General features: G+C 38.3%; 1 protein-coding gene across 1 annotated transcript; it reads left to right on the top strand.

The window, feature by feature from the left end:
• The first annotated feature begins 1,404 nt into the window (after positions 1–1,404).
• smarcd2 (SWI/SNF related, matrix associated, actin dependent regulator of chromatin, subfamily d, member 2) lies at positions 1,405–18,630 on the top strand. Its single transcript, XM_049464275.1, has 13 exons — positions 1,405–1,693; positions 3,048–3,229; positions 6,211–6,253; positions 6,337–6,459; positions 9,226–9,345; positions 10,705–10,800; positions 12,022–12,123; positions 13,248–13,409; positions 14,353–14,450; positions 14,674–14,812; positions 15,529–15,651; positions 15,934–16,035; positions 16,238–18,630. Exons 1-13 carry the CDS (start codon positions 1,538–1,540, stop codon positions 16,289–16,291), a joined length of 1,500 nt encoding a protein of 499 aa, XP_049320232.1. The 5' UTR covers positions 1,405–1,537; the 3' UTR covers positions 16,292–18,630.
• Positions 18,631–20,016: the final 1,386 nt, after the last annotated feature.

Here is a 20,016-nt window from a genome sequence, read left to right as displayed (position 1 = left end):
GATATGATGGCAGCTGTGGTTAGAAACTGCCAGTAATGAATGCAGAAGTAACAAGTACCACCACCAAACAGGAACCACTGGACTTCCAGTGTTTACCATTTGTCTTTGCTTTCCTGGCAAACTGTGGACCTCTGTGCTAACCATATATTCATCGCAGTACAAAAGTTTTTTGAAGGAAACATTTTGGTTGAATTTTATCTACAAGAACAACCATTTTTGTGTATGTTGCTGTTGTCACAGCCATTAAAATATTTCCATATTTTCATCCATTCATCTTGACCCCAAAACATATATCCAACAATCAATCACTGGTCACAGCGCATCATAGCTTGGTGGTGTGTCCACAAACTACAGAAACCATCTGTGAGTGTCTGACCACCCTGCTGAAAAGCGAGCTTAGGAGCCGCTTTTTCATTCTTTAGGATGGTCTAAGTTGATCCTTGGTGGTAAAGGGGGTTGAAAAAACTTTTTGAACATTGGAAAGCTTGGTAATGCTGGTTGATCAGTTTTATTATGCTAGTTATGCTGGTCTTGAATGTCTCCCTACTTGGTCTTGTTGGTCATGCTGGTTAACCATTATAGTCACGTATGTTCACACTGGTTGTTTACCAGCTAAACCCTTAAAGTCACAGAAACAAAGACATTTTATGCTGCTTAAAATCTGGTCAGACGTATGTTAACTAGCTAGCTGTGTACTGGGAAAACATCATAGAAGTCACTACCACCCACAGTGGTGGTTATGAACATGACCTTAGGGGAATCTGTCCAATTGAACAGACAGGCTACTCCACATTCATCGCAGGAGGTCCTAGACTTATATCTTGCATATATCATGTTCTTTAGCATCCATGGGACAGGACAAAATAATTGAGACAATACAATTTCCTGTCCCATGACATTTGGCATGTTTATATATAAATATTCTGTTTTAGACATTTTTTTATTTATTGTGTAGTGTTTGTTATTATTATCATTATTAATATTGAAGTAGTGGCAGTGGTTCTTGTAGGTGTTTTATTCTAAAATTTATATTCCTTCCCTTTGTTTTATATATATGTGTGTGTGTGTGTGTGTGTGTGTGTTTGTGTGTGTTCATCTTAGATTAAAAAAATGTGTAATTGTACAAGCACATATCATTAATGATAATAATGCTTTTTAAATGTTGATAGTACTCTCTGTGAGGAATTGATTTAGTAATCAGAAGTGTATTACGCTAGCTAGAAGTGTAAAAATATAGATGTTTACAACAACCGTGTCCAAGAGGCATTCGGTGGGATTATCTGGCAACCCACGGAGGCCCCCCACTTGAACCTCAGCCCTTAGTCATTGGTCAATCTCTTGTAAAACGACTGAGCAACCAATTATAGCGCGGACTGGCAGGAGGGGGCGGGACCAGAGAGAAGGAGAGAGGGAGATAGAAAGAAACAGAGGAAGAAAAGGAGAGAGAGAAACAGAAACAGGAGAGAGAGAGAGAGAGAACACGAGCGCGCGTGTGTTTTATTTAGTATAGTTTAGTTATCGTCGGAGCTCGGGCAGCATGGCTTCCAGACCGGGGTTCCTCCCGAACAGCCCGGCGGGTCCAGGCACCGCGAACCCCGGCCCCCCGGGGCCCCCAGGCAGTGTGCGTATGGCGGGGATGCCGCAGAGCACGGGGGGCTATCGGGGTCTCCCGGTCCCCACTGGACAATACCCGGTAAGCCCGTGTGGTGGCAGCGCGACCCTAACGAAAGTTTGGCAGCTCGCTGAATTCAGTTATTTTCGTTAAATTCTTATTTTTTCGAAATTTAGCGAAGTTCGTTATTTTCGTTACGGCCGTTGGCTGAAATCCCCTCACGCGCTTTTGTCTGAGGGAGCGGCTCGCTAAGCTAACTGACAGTACACACATATACACACAGTCATTACAGCGCGTGTATGTTCATTAATGTCCAAAAACCGTCCTTAATACAGTTACGGATTCATTACCGTGCTAAGAAAATGTCGTTACCGTCTGTTCTGTAATTTAAAGTGCAAAATAACGGGAAAAGTCCGTTTTTAAGATGTTACGGTTGTATCTGCGTTAGCATGAACGTTGACCGAACTTCCGCGTTTAAAGTGAACTGACTTAAACCGATACTCGTTTACACGCTGAAAGAATCGATTTAAATAAGTTAAAAGAAGCGGATTTAACGGGGCGCACAAACGTCAGTTTTGGCATCATGTCATTTCAATGTTTGGCTTTGACGTGATGTTGCGTCACATCTCATAAACAGATGTGAAAACAAGGCTTCGGGAGGGGAATTTGATAGCAGTCTTTCAAATGGACTTTGTCTCACTATTAAAGTGGTTAAGAATAATAGGAATAAAACTATTGTGGTTCATGAATAATTTATATTTTCCTCATGTTCTGTTATTGTGTAGCTTAAGCTCTTTTACCCTTTAATGATTGGAGTTGTCATCCATATACATAATTAATATGGTTTTGGTCTATATTTTTTAACAACCGTTTTTTTTTTCAACAAACAGTACCATTAAATGTTTTCCAAGCTATTGTTTTCTTTACATTTAATTCCAAAACTGTATTTATTTTTTATGAATAGTAAGCAGTCCTCTTCAACCTTATCTGCAGCTTTTATATTGAACATATGTATATGAATTAAGGAAAAGTGTAAAATATAAATGATGTACAGTCTCGATTATCCCATTTTAAAATAAAATTAAAACAGTAATCCAGAGAGGTAGCACCAAATATTAGCCAACCAAAATTATTTAGCAGAAAGTGCTTTCTTACTCAACACTCAGATAATAAATACTGAACAATATTGTGCTTTATTGACGTGTCTGCTGGGATATTAAAATGTTCAGTGTTGAATAATTATTTTAATTGTAGTTTTGTATAAAAAAAAATAAAAGGGGCAAAATTAATGAGTTAAATAAAATGTGTTCATTGTTTGGTCTTTAACAAAAAATGCCTAGAGTCCGTTTTTGTCTCTTTACCTCTTTTATCATTCTGCTGTTTGTCATACGTGGTCCAGTGTTTCTGACCTGTCTGTGTGTGTGCGTGGTTGCAGCGTCCCAGCATGCCGCCCAGTCGAAACATGCCCATGGGTGGGATGGGGCCAATGGGATCCCCCATGCCTGGGCCATCCTATGGTGGCAGCATGCGCCCCGGCATGCCTCAGGCAGCGCTGGACCCGGTCCGCAAGAGACTGCTCCATCAGCAGGCAGGGGGGCTGGTGGGGCCTCGGAGAGGGTGAGTGTTCACTGGAGGTTGGAGTTTAGCAGCAGCAATTTTTTTTATTTAAACCATTACAATGTTGTTTTCCAGTGGCATGTTGTTACATATTAAAGCTTAATCTTTATTTATTATTTACTAGTAAAGAGTGATTAATTATGCTGAATTATTCATTTCTTTTCATTTGCGCAAATAGAACATAAAAAATTTACTCTGCTATTTGTATAACTTCTTCTGTTAAACACAACTTTAACAGGTAAACGAGTGAATTAAACAAGTAGGAGAGGAAACACGGAAAACCTATGCTTCACAGAAGCAGCAAGTGTGTGTGTGCGCGTGTGAGAGAAAGAGAGAGAAAGGAAGGACCAAAGGAGACCAAGGGAGAGGAAAGAGGTGCAAGTTAGCTGTGAGATTTAATCCATATTTCAACATAAATAAAATATAGCCTACCTTCTGAACTCAACAGTAGCAAAACTGTATTTGCATTGCTAAATAAACCTGGTGATACATAATTTGTCTCTGTAAAAAGAGTGATTTATGGGTGAAAGCTAGGGCCAAAATTAGTTAACTGATAAATTTGCTTAAAAAATGTTCTGTGATGTTCTAGAATGTTGCAGACTGCAAAACTAATTGGAACAGATTGTAACTTGCTAGATTTTTGTTTCAAATAATTTAAAAAGCAAACCTACCCTTATGTATTTAGGGCTTTGTGTACCAAACTCATACAGAACCGTGATGTCCAATCCATGATGTGAACCGAACCAAGACTAGCAATGTACCATTACATCCCTATTATTCACTTATTCCAGTTCCACAGCATTTCTGTGGCCAACATTGAATGGGTAGAGTGTGGCTAACACACTTAAACTTGTCCAGCAGTGAAGCAGCAGGAAGGGTTTCCCCACATTCAAAGCCTTGTACATTAACAGAAAAGCTCATCTCAGTTTGATCTTCTAGCATGTGCAAATTGACAGTGGCTTGTCCTTTGGGGCAGAAAGAACTTTTTGTACCCTTCCTCAGAGATGCATTTGTTTCCGCCCTGAAGGGAGGAGTGAAGGCACTGGTGTAAAACAAAGGAAGCTTAACTCTAACACTGTCTCATGATCTAAACTGCTGGATTACGCCGAAAGGAAGAAGTGCTAATAGAGCTGTGCCATCTGTACAACTTTAAAAACAAGCTTGGGAGGAAGATGGATCTATTTTAGTAATGGTGTTTATTATTTGGCAAAAGTCATCAGTCTGTTACAGCATAGGGTAATTTTGTGTTGAGGGATTTCTTTTAAACTTGCTTGGATTCAAGAAGTTAGACACTTGGATTAACAAATCAGTTAATAACATTAACCATTAATTTTATATTTAGTAAACTTAAAAGTTAACCTGTTACGATAATCTTTTTTTATTGTTTCCTAGAAACAATCACAATGAACAATATTATAAAGACTATTAGTGTTTTCAAATATGAAATAAAATATATTTTGACTATTTTTTGCTACTGATAAATTGGTAAAACAATAGCGTAACATTGTGTTTACACATTACTGTTAAAGAGCAATAATCTTTAATTATTTTACATTTTTAAGACTTTGGTCTTGTAACATTAAGAATTTTTAAATACATTACATTTGGCAGACGCTTTTGTCCAAAGCGACTTACAATATTGAAGTGCAAATAATAGAAAAGGTTAAGTACAAAAATAATAGAAGTTAAAAATAAAGCATCTATAGATAGGGCCTTAAGGAGGTCAGAGGGAAATATGGGATAGAGGAGTAGAGAAGAGGAAGAAGGAGATGAGGTTAGAATTAGTTAGTTTGTTAGAGGTGTTAGGAGAGTAAGTGCTCTTTGAAGAGCTCTGTCTTCAGGAGTTTCTTAAAGATAGCGAGAGATTCTCCTGGTCTGGAAGGTAGTTTGTTCCACCATACGGTACTCCGTATGAGAACAGTCTGGATTGCTTTGTGTGAGTGTTTGGCAAAGCGAGGCGACGTTCATTGGAGGAGCGCAGCGGCCGGGAGGTAGCGTAAGCCTTCAGGAGCGAGTGCAGGTAGGAAGGAGCCTGTACTGTCATCACCTTGTAGGCGATTGTAAGCACTTTGAATTTGATGCGAGCAGCAACCGGTAGCCAGTGGAGCTCAATGAGCAGCGGAGTGACATGTGCCCGTTTTGGTTGGTTGAAGACCAAACGTGCTGCTGCATTCTGAATCATCTGTAGTGGTTTTACTACACAGGCCGGGAGGCCAGTTAGTACGGCATTGCAGTAGTCGAGGCGTGAGATTACCACAGCTTGTACCAGTAGTTGGGTGGCCTGTTGCGTCAGAAACGGTCAAATTTTTCCGATGTTGTAAAGCGCAAAGCGGCAGGATCGAGCAACTGAGGCCACATGGTGCGTGAAGAGAAGCTGGTCATCAACCATGACACCCAGGTTCCTAGCAACCTTTGTTGGTGAGAGAGAGAGAGAGAGAGTCGATGGTTATGGCAAAGTTGTGTTGAATAGAAGGTTTTGCTGGTATGACCAGAAGTCCAGTCTTTTAGAGGTTTAGTTGGAGGTGATGTTCCTTCATCCATGCGGATATGTCTGAGAGACACTGTGATATTCGTGCAAAATAACAGTTAACCGCTAAGAATAATAATGTTCAGCTAACGTAATTATCGGATTGTAAAATCAAGGTAATTGTGCAAGCGTTTTGTATATTTTTTTTACTTAATTAACTACGATAAAACATGATAGCATTGTAAAAGATAGTGTTATAAATTAACCGTGGTCATTTTTGTGCTTAAAAGGTGTGAATTGAAACTTGGAATGTCTTCTGACCCAGATATTAATTGTTATATTTACACAAATTAAAATTCACAAATTTCTGTTGATAACCCTTTAGAGCACATTCTTTATAGTACTTAAATCAGTTGTTTACTTTCAGATTGCTTTTTTATATTAATTTAATCAAATACATGTATTAAGAGGAATGCAGTGAATTTTTTTCAGGTTGTTTGCTTTGCCATTTCAGGATTAAAAGACGCAAGATGGCTGACAAAGTCCTTCCACAGAGGGTTAGTTTGTCTTCTTTCATTTACCTTTTTGTTTGTTGTGTATTTGTATATGCAGTCATTTCTGATTTTGCTTATTCATGCAGATTCGAGATCTGGTTCCAGAGTCTCAGGCTTATATGGATCTCTTGGCTTTTGAGAGAAAGCTGGATCAGACCATTGCTCGCAAGCGCATGGAGATCCAAGAGGCCATTAAGAAGCCCATCACGGTAAGGTTTCCTTTACATACTGTATAGAGAAGGGAGAAAGGAACTGATTGGTGGACATGGATATGTATGTTTGATAAATTAGGGAAAAGAAGGGTACCTATGATGCTTGAAATATTTGGATTATGGAAAATACTCAGGACAGTTGGTTTTTGACCATTGCCATTAGGTAATGGTTGGTCCATTTTTAAATCTGTGGGCCAGCATTCAATTGTAAGCTTTTTTTAAGCTTAACTTTTTAACAAGTTAATACAGTACCATGTTAAGCTTAGTTGACACTGATTGGCTTCTAACTGTGACGACAGCACATGACACATTAACCTATCTGCTTTTTCAGATGGTGCTGTTTAAAAGTTGTAGACTAGAGGAGCTATACTGACAGTATTGGCATTATTATTACATATATATATATATATATATATATATATATATATATAAGTACACTTCATTATATTTTTTAATGCTTTTATAATTAAAAATCAACACAGTTGTATCATCACCGTTACGCCGATGCATCAATATGCTTTTTAATTCGTGGTTACACACATATAAGATACTGCAATGAGTATAAATTACAATCTAAAATACATTACTACATAAAAGATAGACTCTACTCATAATCAAGCACAAATATATTCGTCCACAGCGACATTAGACATGCTGAGAGACTCTGAAGCACATGCAGAAAATTAATGGTAATACATTTCAAGAGAGAGCTCATTTTCATGCCTTGATCTCTAATAGTCTTTTCCTTTCATGTTGACTGACTTTTCAACTGGAGCTACATGACTAATGTAGCTAACAATAGTAGAAGCTTATACCCCCCAATTAAGTTGTATCTTGTATACTCCCAATCAATAAAATCTAAGCCTTAAATGTAGTACAGGGTTTTGTAATTACTGGAAATGAAAAGAAAAACAGATGTAATTGATTGGCAATGTAGTGTCGCACCTTTTAAAGATTACACAAAGTTGAGGAATGTCAAGGAGTTTAAGACTCGATTTGACGACCTCAGGGTTAGGTTACCGGTATATTGTAACACGTTATTTGCACTTAACATCTATAAGTCTGCATTAGGTTCATTTGTATGTGGTTTCAAGGTGACCCTACATCACATGTGTCAAACACAAGGCCCGCGGGCCAAATGTGGCCCGCCACGTCTTTTTATGTGGCCCGCGAGAGCTTGTAAGATCTTAGTGTCTATAATAAATAGGTCAGAAGCGTCCTTTGACCAAAAAATACATTTCCCACAATGCTTGTCGATTGTATTACCCGCAAAGTTACGGCTTACTGCCACTACACGGCAGTGTAGTCATTGATGTGGAAACCCTGCCGGAGGGAAGGTGTAACTTCGCGGGTGGAATTGAGACATATAAATGTTTATCCCATAATGTCCAGAAAAAGAGAAGTTGATGCAGACGGACGGCTGTGCTTCAAGGCGAAAGACCGGTATGCCTTTTGTGTTACGAAGAGTGTTACTGACCAAAATAAACGCTTTTTAGGAGAGATATAAGTTCTGTGTAAACATTTATAAGACAATAGCTGACAAAATCTGTTTTAATGACGTTAATAAACATCACTGTGACAGCGCTAGTCGCAGTTTCACCGCAGCAAAGTACGAGGACGTGAATCACTTATCTAACCAGCCTTTACTGATTTCTGCCCTCAATAACCCTTTCAATAACCTCCAATAGCCTTTAATAGTCTTCAGTAGCCTTCAACAGTCTAACCTTGCAGCCGTGGTGTGTCCACTAAACTCCGTAGTTATAAACATCCTGAGGTTAGCAGCGCGATAACTGACCTGTTTATAATGTAATCCCAGCAGTGACTCATGCTCTAAACGGCTGCTGTTAGCTGATTGGGCTGAAAGATGAACTGTAGAGAGCTGTATTATTCGGTTACAAAAATCTTTATTTCATACACAGAAGAACTTAAAAATTGTAAAAACGCTCCAGACTGGCTGAGCTGAGCCCTGTAGCCCGTGGCTGGGCTGTAGCTCTGACTCAGTAAAGACTGCGGACTTGTGGTGCTGCTGCTGCAGCTCCCACTAGTGGTTGGATGAGGAACTGCTAAATCTGAGGAAATGCTATGTTCTTAACAGCTCACAATTTTTGATTTTATATTTATTAAGCCTTATTTCAGTTAATAATTTCAAAGTTAATATAACTTGATGTCATTTCTATTCACTTGAATAGTTTGGTTCTTGATTGATGGAGTTTTTGGATTTCATGACATGACAAATTAAAAGGATTTATGTTAATAGAGCAACAAGCAAACATTTTTTCCATGCAACTGTAATATTTGATTGAATAAATAATATATTGAGAGTTATTTAACATTAAGGAGTAATTACATTCATTTACATATATTACATTTGGTTACATTTTATTACATTTATAAGTTACATCTGGCCCTCGGAGGACAGCCAATATGCCAATGTGGCCCTCGGCCAAAATGAGTTTGACACCCCTGCCCTACATGAAATACTGTTAACTGCAAGTCTGTAGGCAACATTCAGTTTTATGTCTATTTAGCTTTTCAATCTAAGACTAATGTCTTTTTATAGGTGACAATATTTCTTACAGTCTACAGAAACCACGTCAAAAATAACACCATGCAGTAGTGAATGACCATAGAAGGGTGTTGTGCAGTAATCTTACATGTGTAATAATTCTTAATATAATATAATACTTTTTTCTCATCAACAGCTCATTGATTGTATCATATTTACAGAGCTGACAGACTGGTTTGGATCTTTATTTTTTTCAGCAAAAGCGCAAGCTGAGGATCTACATATCCAACACCTGCACACCTGCCAAGCCAGAGGGAGAAGAGGCTGAGAAAGTGGCATCGTGGGAACTTAGAGTGGAGGGCAAACTCCTGGATGATGTAAGTAAAATGTGCATGTATGTGTATTTCATTGTGACAATGATTGTTTTTCACAGTTCAATTAAGCATTTCTTTTAAGGTTTGACTGCCTTTAGTGTTGAGCATTAGTGAGGTCAGAGTGCTGGATTATTACCACCCCAATCCATTCCCAACTTGTCTGGTAATGCCAAAAGCACTGGACCACTATCTGACCACTAGCATTCCAGAGAACACAGTTTCACTGCTCCAAATTTCAATGCAAAGATATTTATATAGTAATAAAATAAATGTTGTTGATTTTTCTTTCTTTTGATGAGCACACTGCTACTCCAAGTCTCAGTGAAATAAATGACCACATGAAGTTTATACAGATTGTAAAACATGTTAGCTTTCTTTTATAATTTTATATTCAATCCGCAATTTAATTCATCTAATTAATTAAAGAGTCCAGATTCTGACTAAAGCATTAGGCCATAGAAGTTTCTGGTTAAACTTTGGATTCAGGTGATAAAGTTTAAAGGAATAATGTAAGAAGAAAACAAAGAAAACTAATGGCTTTATAAGCTAGTTGGTAGATTTATTGCTCATACCAATAACCATTACTGCCAGCCCTAAGCCACGTCCAGCATGATGTTTTGTAATGAACAAACATCTGTTATGCTGAGTGCCTGCAAAGCACAGCATTCCAAATATAGCATCAGATGTCAAACAACAGCTTGTCCTAGTTCAGCTGAAGCAGCTATCGTCACTCCCACATTTCTCCCACAGCTCCCAAGATCTACTCGATGTCCAGCAGACCTCCTGTACAATCGTTAAGCGTCAGGCTCCTGGTTTCTGTGTCTGCTGGAGCTCCTGAGGCTCATGTCCTCACTGAACTCTCTCAAATCAGATATGTTTTTCCCATGATTCCCTTTGAGAAGTGGCGTAATTTTCAGAGGGGTGAAGAGGGGGAGGCCAGAAAAGGGAACTGAAAAGTCTGTATGAAGGCGCAAGGTCCTTGCAGGCATGAAGGTCCAGTGGAGAGACTGATCTGACTGAGCTGCAGCCACATTAAAAGAGAAAATGCTCTTTTCTTTTTTTTCCTCTCTCTCTTTTTCTCTCTATGTTGCCTCAGTGGTTAAGCAGTGCGTGGGATGGGAGGAGTGGCACAGGGAATAGAGAGAGAGAGAGAGAGGCTGAGAGAGTTGCACAAGGGGTGGGAGGGCTGTGTATTCTGGTTTGTGTGTGTGCCTGAGTGTGTGTAATCCCAAATGCACAGATGTGGTCAGCCCTAAACAATGCAGCATCGATCAACAGCATAGGAACAAGACCCATAACAATTAACATCTTTCTGTTTCTCCCTCATTATGTTTCTTCTTTCTTCTGTTCATCTCTCACCAGCCTGGGAAGCAGAAGAGAAAGTTCTCATCCTTTTTCAAGAGCTTGGTCATTGAACTCGATAAGGAACTGTATGGTCCAGACAATCACCTGGTAGAGGTAAAGACTACTTACATGAGCTGCTTACTCAGCTTTTTTATTTGAGGTGGGTTCTAGTCTTGCGAGACAAGCCATTGTTTTTCATCTGGCATGCACATCAGTTAAGGATGACTGGAGCTCAAGTACTAATATTTTTAATAATGGTAGATTGAGTCTTCCTTGTACAATTACAACATTATCTCTTCAGACAAAAAATTCTTAACTGAAATATCCATAAATAATTTATATTGAATTGAATTGAAAATCTAACTGAAATAAAAGAAAAGAAAATGTAATAAAAAAAAAGAAAATTTTATCCAATTGGGACTGTTGGAAAATCAGTGGTGTTACCCCATCCTATTTTTATCAATGCATAGTTCTAATGCATAGTTACTCTCCTTCTGTAACAAATATAAATACATTACTTTTTTGTGGCTGTAATTTTCAATAATATTTGTAAATACTGTAAAATGATGTCCACATAACATGCATCTACACAACCTTTATATTAGCAAGGATGTTAAACTATATATCTATCAGAGGGCAGTACATAATCAATGTTTCAAACACAAAATACATTTTTGCTCTCTAATTTATGCATTAATGTTTAAAGTATTCTGTATTTGGCCTTTAGCCATTTTTTTGTTTGGTTTCATGCAAAACAAATGTATTTCAGTGAAAAAGAGGATGGCGGCTAAAACAGCATAATCATGGAAAAGACATCACAGAGTTCACCATGGACAACATAAAGATACACAATCTAAAGCTTTTAAAGTGGCTCACACAATCCCCTGGTCTAAAAATTGGGGGAAAATATGCTAAGCATATCTCAAAACTAAAGGCTTTTGAATCAATAAAATCAGCTATGAGAATAAAAAAAACACTGTAATTTTATTAACATGTAAGCCTGGGGTACATTTACTTGTAAACAAGGTTAGGCAATCACAAAAGATATAACTGAATAAAAATAAACTTCCATGGACCATTCATGCAACAGATTATAACACAGTGTGGTTTTCCCTTGCAGAGAAACTTGGGTTAATAGTAAAATAACAGCTTTGTCTGCTTCTGTTAGTTAAGTGAAGTCCAAGTTTTCTTCTTTCTTGGATGTTTGTAGGGAGGAATTGTATAACCGTTTGTGGGATTGGATTGTGTGGCTGTTTTTGCTGTGTGACTGTTATGTGGGAAGTGCTTGACAGTGGGATGTAATGTTTTGTTTATTTATTTTTTTTAATCATTCAGTGGCACAGGATGCCTACCACTCAGGAGACGGATGGTTTTCAGGTGAAAAGACCTGGAGACGTCAGTGTGAAGTGCACCCTCCTTCTAATGCTGGACCACCAGGTAACTTGTACATTCTTGTACATGTACATTCCTGCGCTTTTCAAATTCATACCAAGTTTTGTTATCCTGAAACAGGAATGAAGTAAACAGTAAATGTAGTGTTGATGTTGCCACAAAGGGGAAATGAGTCTGAAGGCAGCTGCACAAAAAGTGTCCACAAAAAAGGAGGTCAACACATGAGCTGAAATACATTCAATAAACAGATAGGACGGTAGTAGTGTAGTCAGAAACAGTGTTAAAAATTCCAAGGGACAATTTGGGTAATTATTAGTTGCTCAGTGATTTTTGTCCGTTCTGACAGACAATGCTCTCCCATGTTAGTAAAGATTCTGTCATCTTTTATTTTTTGTAAAACAAGCCATGAAAATAAACTCAGGTTATATTAATCCCATTTTAATCCACATGTTAGAAAATATTTACTCATATTCTGAGTTTTCCATGGGTTTTTTAAAGTGTGAAGGCACTGAAGGTGGCGTTTAGTTTCGCCATGCGTCTGTGGCAAAAATCCTTGCGTTTTTTTTGTTTGTTTTTTTGGTAATGACCGTGCATAAATCGAGTAACTACTCCCATCTCAGTCAGATATGCTGATATTTCAAATTCCATATAAATCAGTTATACATTTTTAAAAAATCCTGTAGTAAAAATACATCACCATGTAAAATTCCGCCAAATAACCTTGTCCAAATATGACTTAAGACTGCAAACATAGTTTTTACTCCACAAGGCCTTTTTTAAGTAAGCTTGGTAGATTCAGGTAAGCAGGGAGGTACCAGTGATCAGATTTGCATGGAGACAGGAAAGAGAGCTGATGTTTGTCAACAGTTGTGACATTTGTCTTTTAGAAAAACTGAGACAGTGCTTGAAATTGCCTTTCATTTTTGTTATGTTTTGTATGTTTAGACCTTTTTTGCTAATCTGTGGTAATTTTAGAGGATGTGTATGTACTATTGAAGGGATATTAGCAGTTACCCTGGTAAGCTTTTGGTACCTGGTAAGAATGGCTTAAGGGTAATATATAACTGCCAAATCATCTCCTAAATAGCTTTAAAGAGAAATTAAAGGGAAAGTAAAATCTTTTGGCTGCCATTTATGACACCCTGTCTCTCTCCCTGTGTCTTTTCCAGCCTCCACAGTATAAGCTGGATCCACGACTGGCTCGGCTTCTGGGCGTCCACACCCAGACTAGATCCAGCATAATGCAGGCTCTCTGGCTTTATATCAAAAACAACAAGCTACAGGACAGCCACGAAAAAGAGTACATCAACTGCAACCGCTACTTTAGACAGGTACTTCAACAAGACGAGCGGGTCTGAATTTACTCTTAATTTGGAAAATTAAAACCCATTTTTTTCTTTTTCTCAGTGTTGCCAAGACATATTTGGCCTCTTTAGTTTGTTTCTTTGATTTTGCATTGCTTCTGTGTGTAGCTAATAAATATTGCTTTGTTGGCTTTCCAACATTATAAGATTCATTATTAAGAAGCCCTGATTAAACAAATAAATAATCCACCAAACACAAATAATGTCAGACTGCAGTTTAAGCAAGTGCATTTAAAAACTTTGCTACATGTTGTCACCATCATCTACATGGGCTTTGTCCCCTTACACTGGGCATAAATAGGTTTGTAGAAGGAGGTGCATCTTGTATCAGCATGTTTTAATTAATTAATTAAATAAGAATGAATCTACCGAATCTACTGTCTATCATCGTGATCATTCTTTGTTGCACTCATACATGCACAGCATAACACTAGTTCTTATTTATTTTGTATTGTTTAATAAGTTCAAGATGTGCTTTTTTTTATCTATTTAGAAAAAGACCTTCCACTCTTGTGCAAACATGTTTTGGCTAGTTGATTACATTTGGCTTTTTTGTCACTGTACTTGTAACTGTCTCCTGCTGGGCTAAACCATGCTGGTTGGTTGTATGTGCCACTTTCCCAGGCTTTGCACAATCTGCAGCTGATTACTTAGCTACAATTTATTGTGACTTGCAAAATAAACAGTGCCGAGGCCCCATAACTCTGTACCATGAAATCGCTGACGGGAAAAAAAGTAAAAAGACTTTGGTAGAGTTGCAGCAGCTGGAGTAGTAGTACCACTCTACAGAAAGCACAGCTATGCAGTATCTAATAACAAGTAGTGTCGGTTCATGTTTATATAATATAATTGTACTGCACCGGTCATTCAAGTGCTTGTACTGATCTTGTTGTTCTGTACACTGGTGCAGATTTTTGCATGCCACAGAATGAGGTTCTCTGAGATCCCCATGAAGCTGGCTGGACTCCTGCAGCACCCCGACCCCATCGTCATCAATCATGTCATCAGGTTAGTGTTTGTGCAATACTGCGTTTGTGTCATTTGTCTAGTCCTGCTGGTGTCTGTGATAAGGGATTGTAATTTCTCTTCATTTGTCAAACCAAAAACACGTGTGCTCATTTAATTAATTGGGGCGAGGGATAAGTGGATGATCTCACCAGTTATAGAAATATTTTTTGGGAAAAAAAAGTTCCAAGGACTAATTATGTCTCTGGCCTTTTGTCTTTTAAAGCAGTGTGGATCCTAACGACCAGAAAAAGACAGCTTGCTTTGATATTGATGTGGAAGTGGATGATCCACTGAAGAGCCAGATGACCAGCTTCCTCTCATCTACTACTAACCAACAAGAAATTGCTGCCCTGGAAATGAAGGTATGTGTGTGAGAAGAAAGAGTTAGCTACACTTGTTTACCAATCTGTTCACAACTCTTGATGTTTGCACTTTCTATCAAACGTTTGAGGACACCGAGGTGGTACATATGAAAGCCCATACATCATTACTCACCTCTTTATATATAGGAGTTTCAGTTTAGTTTTCCAGCACCGGGGCTAAAGCAGCATTAGCTGCTAACTGCGCTGAGCACTAAGCACTAGCTCTTTGGCCAGTCAGAGGTGAGTATTTTCGGTCTGTACCCTGATGCTAACCCCAGATAGCACAACTGGAGCGGCATTAACATTAGCTGCTTACTACAGCGCTAGATCTTTTGCAGTTCAAAGGCGAGTATATCAGACTGTAGCCTGCATGTTTACCGAGTTAAAATAAGCTAGCTGAAATGTTATTATTATTTTTTGTTTACTTAACTTAGCTTAGCTTTACAGGTGTTGCCACCCAGTGTTTATAAGGTTTAGTATTTATAAGGAAATCATAGCGACATTACCGTTTTAGTGCGCCTTATAGTTATAATTCATATTTGATTTGAATGTTTTAATGCAAAAGCCTTTTTCATATGTACTATATAACATATATTAGACTTTCAAAAGATGACATTGAATTCAATCCTTGGGTATGCACTATTTGTTTACTGGGTTTTGTTACTGTTGGATTCTATAAAAACCTCACTTTTGTTGTTCTTGCTGTTTCTCATCAGATCCATGAGACCATCGAGTCCATAAATCAGCTGAAGACCCAAAGGGACTTCATGTTGAGCTTCAGCAACAGTCCGCAGGACTTCATCCAGGACTGGCTCAAGTCTCAAAGCCGAGACCTCAAGGTATCTCCCTAGAAACTCTTCAGAATGACAGCTGGGCTGAAGTATTTGCCCAAAGTGATTAAATGTGTGCCCAAAAAAACGTTTACAACCACTGGTTTCCATTAAAAACTCATTCATGCTGGTGACGGGTCCCATTCTCACTTGGAGTGAGAGGCATTACAGGACGCTCTTATGAGAGAGAGAGTAAGATAGAGTGAAAGAGAGAGGGAAAGGAAGAGGGAGGACTTGGCTTCTTCGCTCAGATTGACCCTTGTGTGTCTGCTTTGTGTTTGTTTGACTCAGCTGATGACAGACACTGCCGGGAACCCTGAGGAGGAGAGGAGGAGCGAGTTCTACCAGGCTCCATGGGTCCAGGAGGCTGTGGGCCGTTACGTATTCTCCAAGGTATGTGATGTGCTGTGGGAAATGATTAGCAGGGTATGTTGGAACCAAGGAAAGTTCATTTTGATCATCACACAGTGAGAATAAATGTATTAAGGCAAGGACTTTTAACCATTTTCACTGTGCGACCCCTATTTTAAGGTCATGTTTCACATAGCATATGTTGACACTATGCATAAAGCATCCTTGTGTTTGTGGTCTCCAGGTCCATCAGAGGAGGCAGGAGCTGGAGCAGGTACTGGGCATTCGTCTTACCTAAGCCTGAGGCTGCGGGTAGGGAACATCTGAGCGCTTGTCTAGGAGCTGGTGTTTGCATCCTAATCAACAGGATAAGAAGGGGGAATCACTAGATCACTGCTGGATCTTGCAGACTTCTCCTCGGCCATTCAGAAAGAGGTCCAGCTGTATGGCGCGAAAAGTCCTACTAGAAATGCTGCAATGGTTCAACTGGAATGTTGTTTTTCTTTCTTTAAAAAAAATCATACATATCTTTTTAACGTAATGTGTAACAGGTTGAATTTACACTTACATTTGTGCCCTTAATTTTTTTGTAATTTTTTTCTTGTCATAGATGGCAGACAGTATTTTGCTATAGCTCCTTTGTTAGATCATATGTGCTTTCTAAAAGCATTTGCATTGCCTTTGGAATTATTCAAGTTTGCCTTTTTTTTTTTTTTTTTTGAAAGAGCTTCTGAACATAGCAGCTCTGCAAAGCCATAACTGCCTATTTTTTAATCTTTTGTATGTTTTTCCTGCAAGAAGAACAATGTTTTACCTAGACAGAGGCTTAGAATAAAGTAGTGTAGAGAGTTTTACATAGAATGTAGACTTTTTTGTAGATGCAGGAATCCATCTCCGTCGGACTCTCAGGAAAATGATGCTGATCTGCGTTGAAGAGCCATTGTTCGGTCCACTCAAGCTCGATGGAGACGCCAGCTGTTTTGCTTCAGTTGGGTTAAGGTCCCCCACCCCTTGCCTCGTTCTCCTCAGTCAGTGTTTACAGACTGTTTTGTGTTGTTAGGGTGTTTTACTGTGACTGTGCCAGACATAGCTGTGAGTGTGTTATACTTGCTTTGTACCATTGAGTAGGATTCAAAGCCATTTTAAAGCCATTTTGCAGTTTGATAATTGATGCCGAGATACCGCAATTCTGATTCCTTCACTCTTCAAAGAATAGTTTGGCAGAAAATCACATTTCTACAGTTTCCCACATACTCCAAATGTAGTCTATCAGCCAAGACTGTGTGCTTCTCTCATTTTGCACTGTAGCTACAAGAGTAATGATTCTGTCAAGCCATACAAGTGGTTGCAAATTACAGGAATAATTGTGTTTGGCCTAATTCAGTATATTTTTATTGATAACAGAATGTTACAAAGTGTTGGAGAAAGTGTCTCTTAGAGAAAGTTTCTATAATTTAACTTATTTCTATAATCCAATAATGCAGGGTAGTCTTAACCACATCACATTTAAGTTTAAGTTATGTTAGAAATACCAAATCCTTTAAACAGAAACATTAAGCATTATTCACTATTATTCATTAAAATTATAAATGTAGCATTTATGTTTTTTATGAGCCAGTCTTAATTACGATAACACTTCATTTTGATTAAAAAAAAGTGTCATTCTCTCTCATTTTTTCATAATGGTGGGTAATAACACATTAATGTGTGTAAATTACCTGTTACCAACCATTGTTGTATAAAATTTTATTTTACAGACTGGTGTCACCACAAAAGTAGCCAGTAGAGAGCATAAACATTTAGTGTTTTCAAACTGTCCACTTTTTGAGTATATTTGGCATCTCATAAGGGAATTTTGGTATGATATTAATAGGAACTAAATGACTGCAGGGCAGTTACCCCTGTGATATTAATCTCAGATCATTTTACACCAGGTAATTTTAGTCTGAATATGTTACAAAGTGTACCAAGCTGTTGTTATGTTGCTCTTCATAGCATGCAGCCCTAGCTCTTTAATTAACTACATTAGCATTGCAGCTCCAGTGCAAAACTTAAGAAGCAAAACTGCCAACTTACACTGAACACAACTTGGCTGATTACATTATTTAGGAAAAGGTTTACACTGTGCAAATTTGATTTACTATTTTAAACTATTCTATTGAATTGATGTAGATTAAAGCCATATCTCTGACTTGTCTTTACAGGTAAAAGTATAAGTCTACTCAGTGCTTAGAACATCTTGTGCTTTTTACATTCCATACAGCAGTGAAGCCACTGCTGTAGTAAATGATTGTTAAAGAGATTAGCTCTTCAGGTTGTTTTTGTTTTTAATGACACGTGCACTTGGTCATTATTACATTTGTTTTTGCGTGTACTTTTAAAACCCGACCTGTGAGATTATTGTTATATAAACATTTTTTTACTGCTAGTATTGAGATAGGTGCCATTGTCGAGAAGTTTCAACATGCTCTTGTACTTTTTATAATCAGCTGAGTGGGGTTAAACATTTTTTTGTAAGACAATGAAAATAATTGCATGTTCTATTTTGTAGTTTTTATATCAATCAAATGCTACTTTTCTACTTTTTTACAGGGCTGTTGTGTTTTTGTACAATAAAATTGTCTGCCCACACAAAAACTTTGTTTTGTGTAATTTTAATTAGGTCGGGATGACGGGAAGTATGATAATTCACATAATGTGCATTGACACATTGCAAAGATTTAAAACAGGTGAAAACAGGTGCTGTGGCCCAAACTGCACACTATCACACTAAACAGTGTATTAAAAAATCTATTATCATTAGAAATGTGTTAATTAATGTGTAAAATAAAGTGTACAAGTGTATGTTTAGAATGCAGCCATGGATTTCTCCAGAGAGCAAGCTGGACAAAAAAGTGTGAGGACTACTTTTCATTATTATTTTTCACCCTGATCTCACTAACACTTTTGCCACTGAATGTAATCAAATTCTCACAGTAATGCTTCAAATCTGGTAGATTTTTTTTCTAGACAGTAATGAAAGTATCCTACAAAATAGGATAAACTCTTATTTCAGCAGAAACAATAAAGGAGCAGGTGACCGAGTACCTTTATTTATATAATGCACATCTTTGTAAGATGTATACCTTAAGACTGTATATACAGTCATTATATAAAACCAGTGAGGCTGAGGGATGCAAGCTGCTGGAGTTTAGTACAGTGTCCACATAACTGCTGTCTTGTGGAGAGAATCAATAACAGTGTTAACAATAAAGGGCAGAAGCTCTCCTGCGGCTCTTTCTGGTGCTCGTTTCTGACCAAACAGGCCAGTCTGGTAATACCTGTCTTTGGTCTCAGCTTCCAGCTTCCTCCTGGAGTGCTGGCCTGCTGGGCGTGGCCTGAGAGACTGTTTACAGAAGGGCAGGCTTGAACAAAGTCGCATGGCTGTTGAGGCATGCAGGTGTAATGTAGACATGCTGTAAACTTAAACTTGGGCCTAGCTTAAAAAAAGTATGTTATGAATCAGGACGTAACAGTGCGTGTGTTTGTACCGAACCATCCATTATGGTCACAATTCGGTGCATGCTATAACTAGGAAACATACAGTGTACTTATTTGTACCAGGGTCAGGTGCAGAAAGTAGCACAGAATACACCTATGTACTGTTTAAAAATCCGACTCCCCGCAGAATCCGACTCCCCTTCGCGGGCGCGCGCATGACGTTAACTTGTGGGCGCAACTAAGAGACTCGCGATTTTGGTCACTTCTGTGTGTTAATTAAGCTTTATCTTTCATTTTCCTTCACATCAAACAGCACAGTGTAATCAAAAGCCAAATGAGGACTCTCATTGTGATTAGTTTGGGTAAACCAGGACAGTTTAATATAAGGAACTATACACAATGTTTCTCGCAGCATGCTTTTTAGTCATAAGGATGAGTTTTACATATTAAACACTGTTTTAATCCACAACTGTGAAGTGAAAACACAGCCGACGGTGTGTCATTGCACTATACGCTGACTTTTTTTATTTTATTTTAGTTCAC

This window comes from Astyanax mexicanus, chromosome 15, assembly GCF_023375975.1.
Source record: "Astyanax mexicanus isolate ESR-SI-001 chromosome 15, AstMex3_surface, whole genome shotgun sequence".
NCBI lineage: Eukaryota > Metazoa > Chordata > Actinopteri > Characiformes > Acestrorhamphidae > Astyanax > Astyanax mexicanus.
The sequence above is the reverse complement of the archived record's forward strand: the minus strand, read 5'-3'. Positions and strand labels throughout refer to the sequence as shown.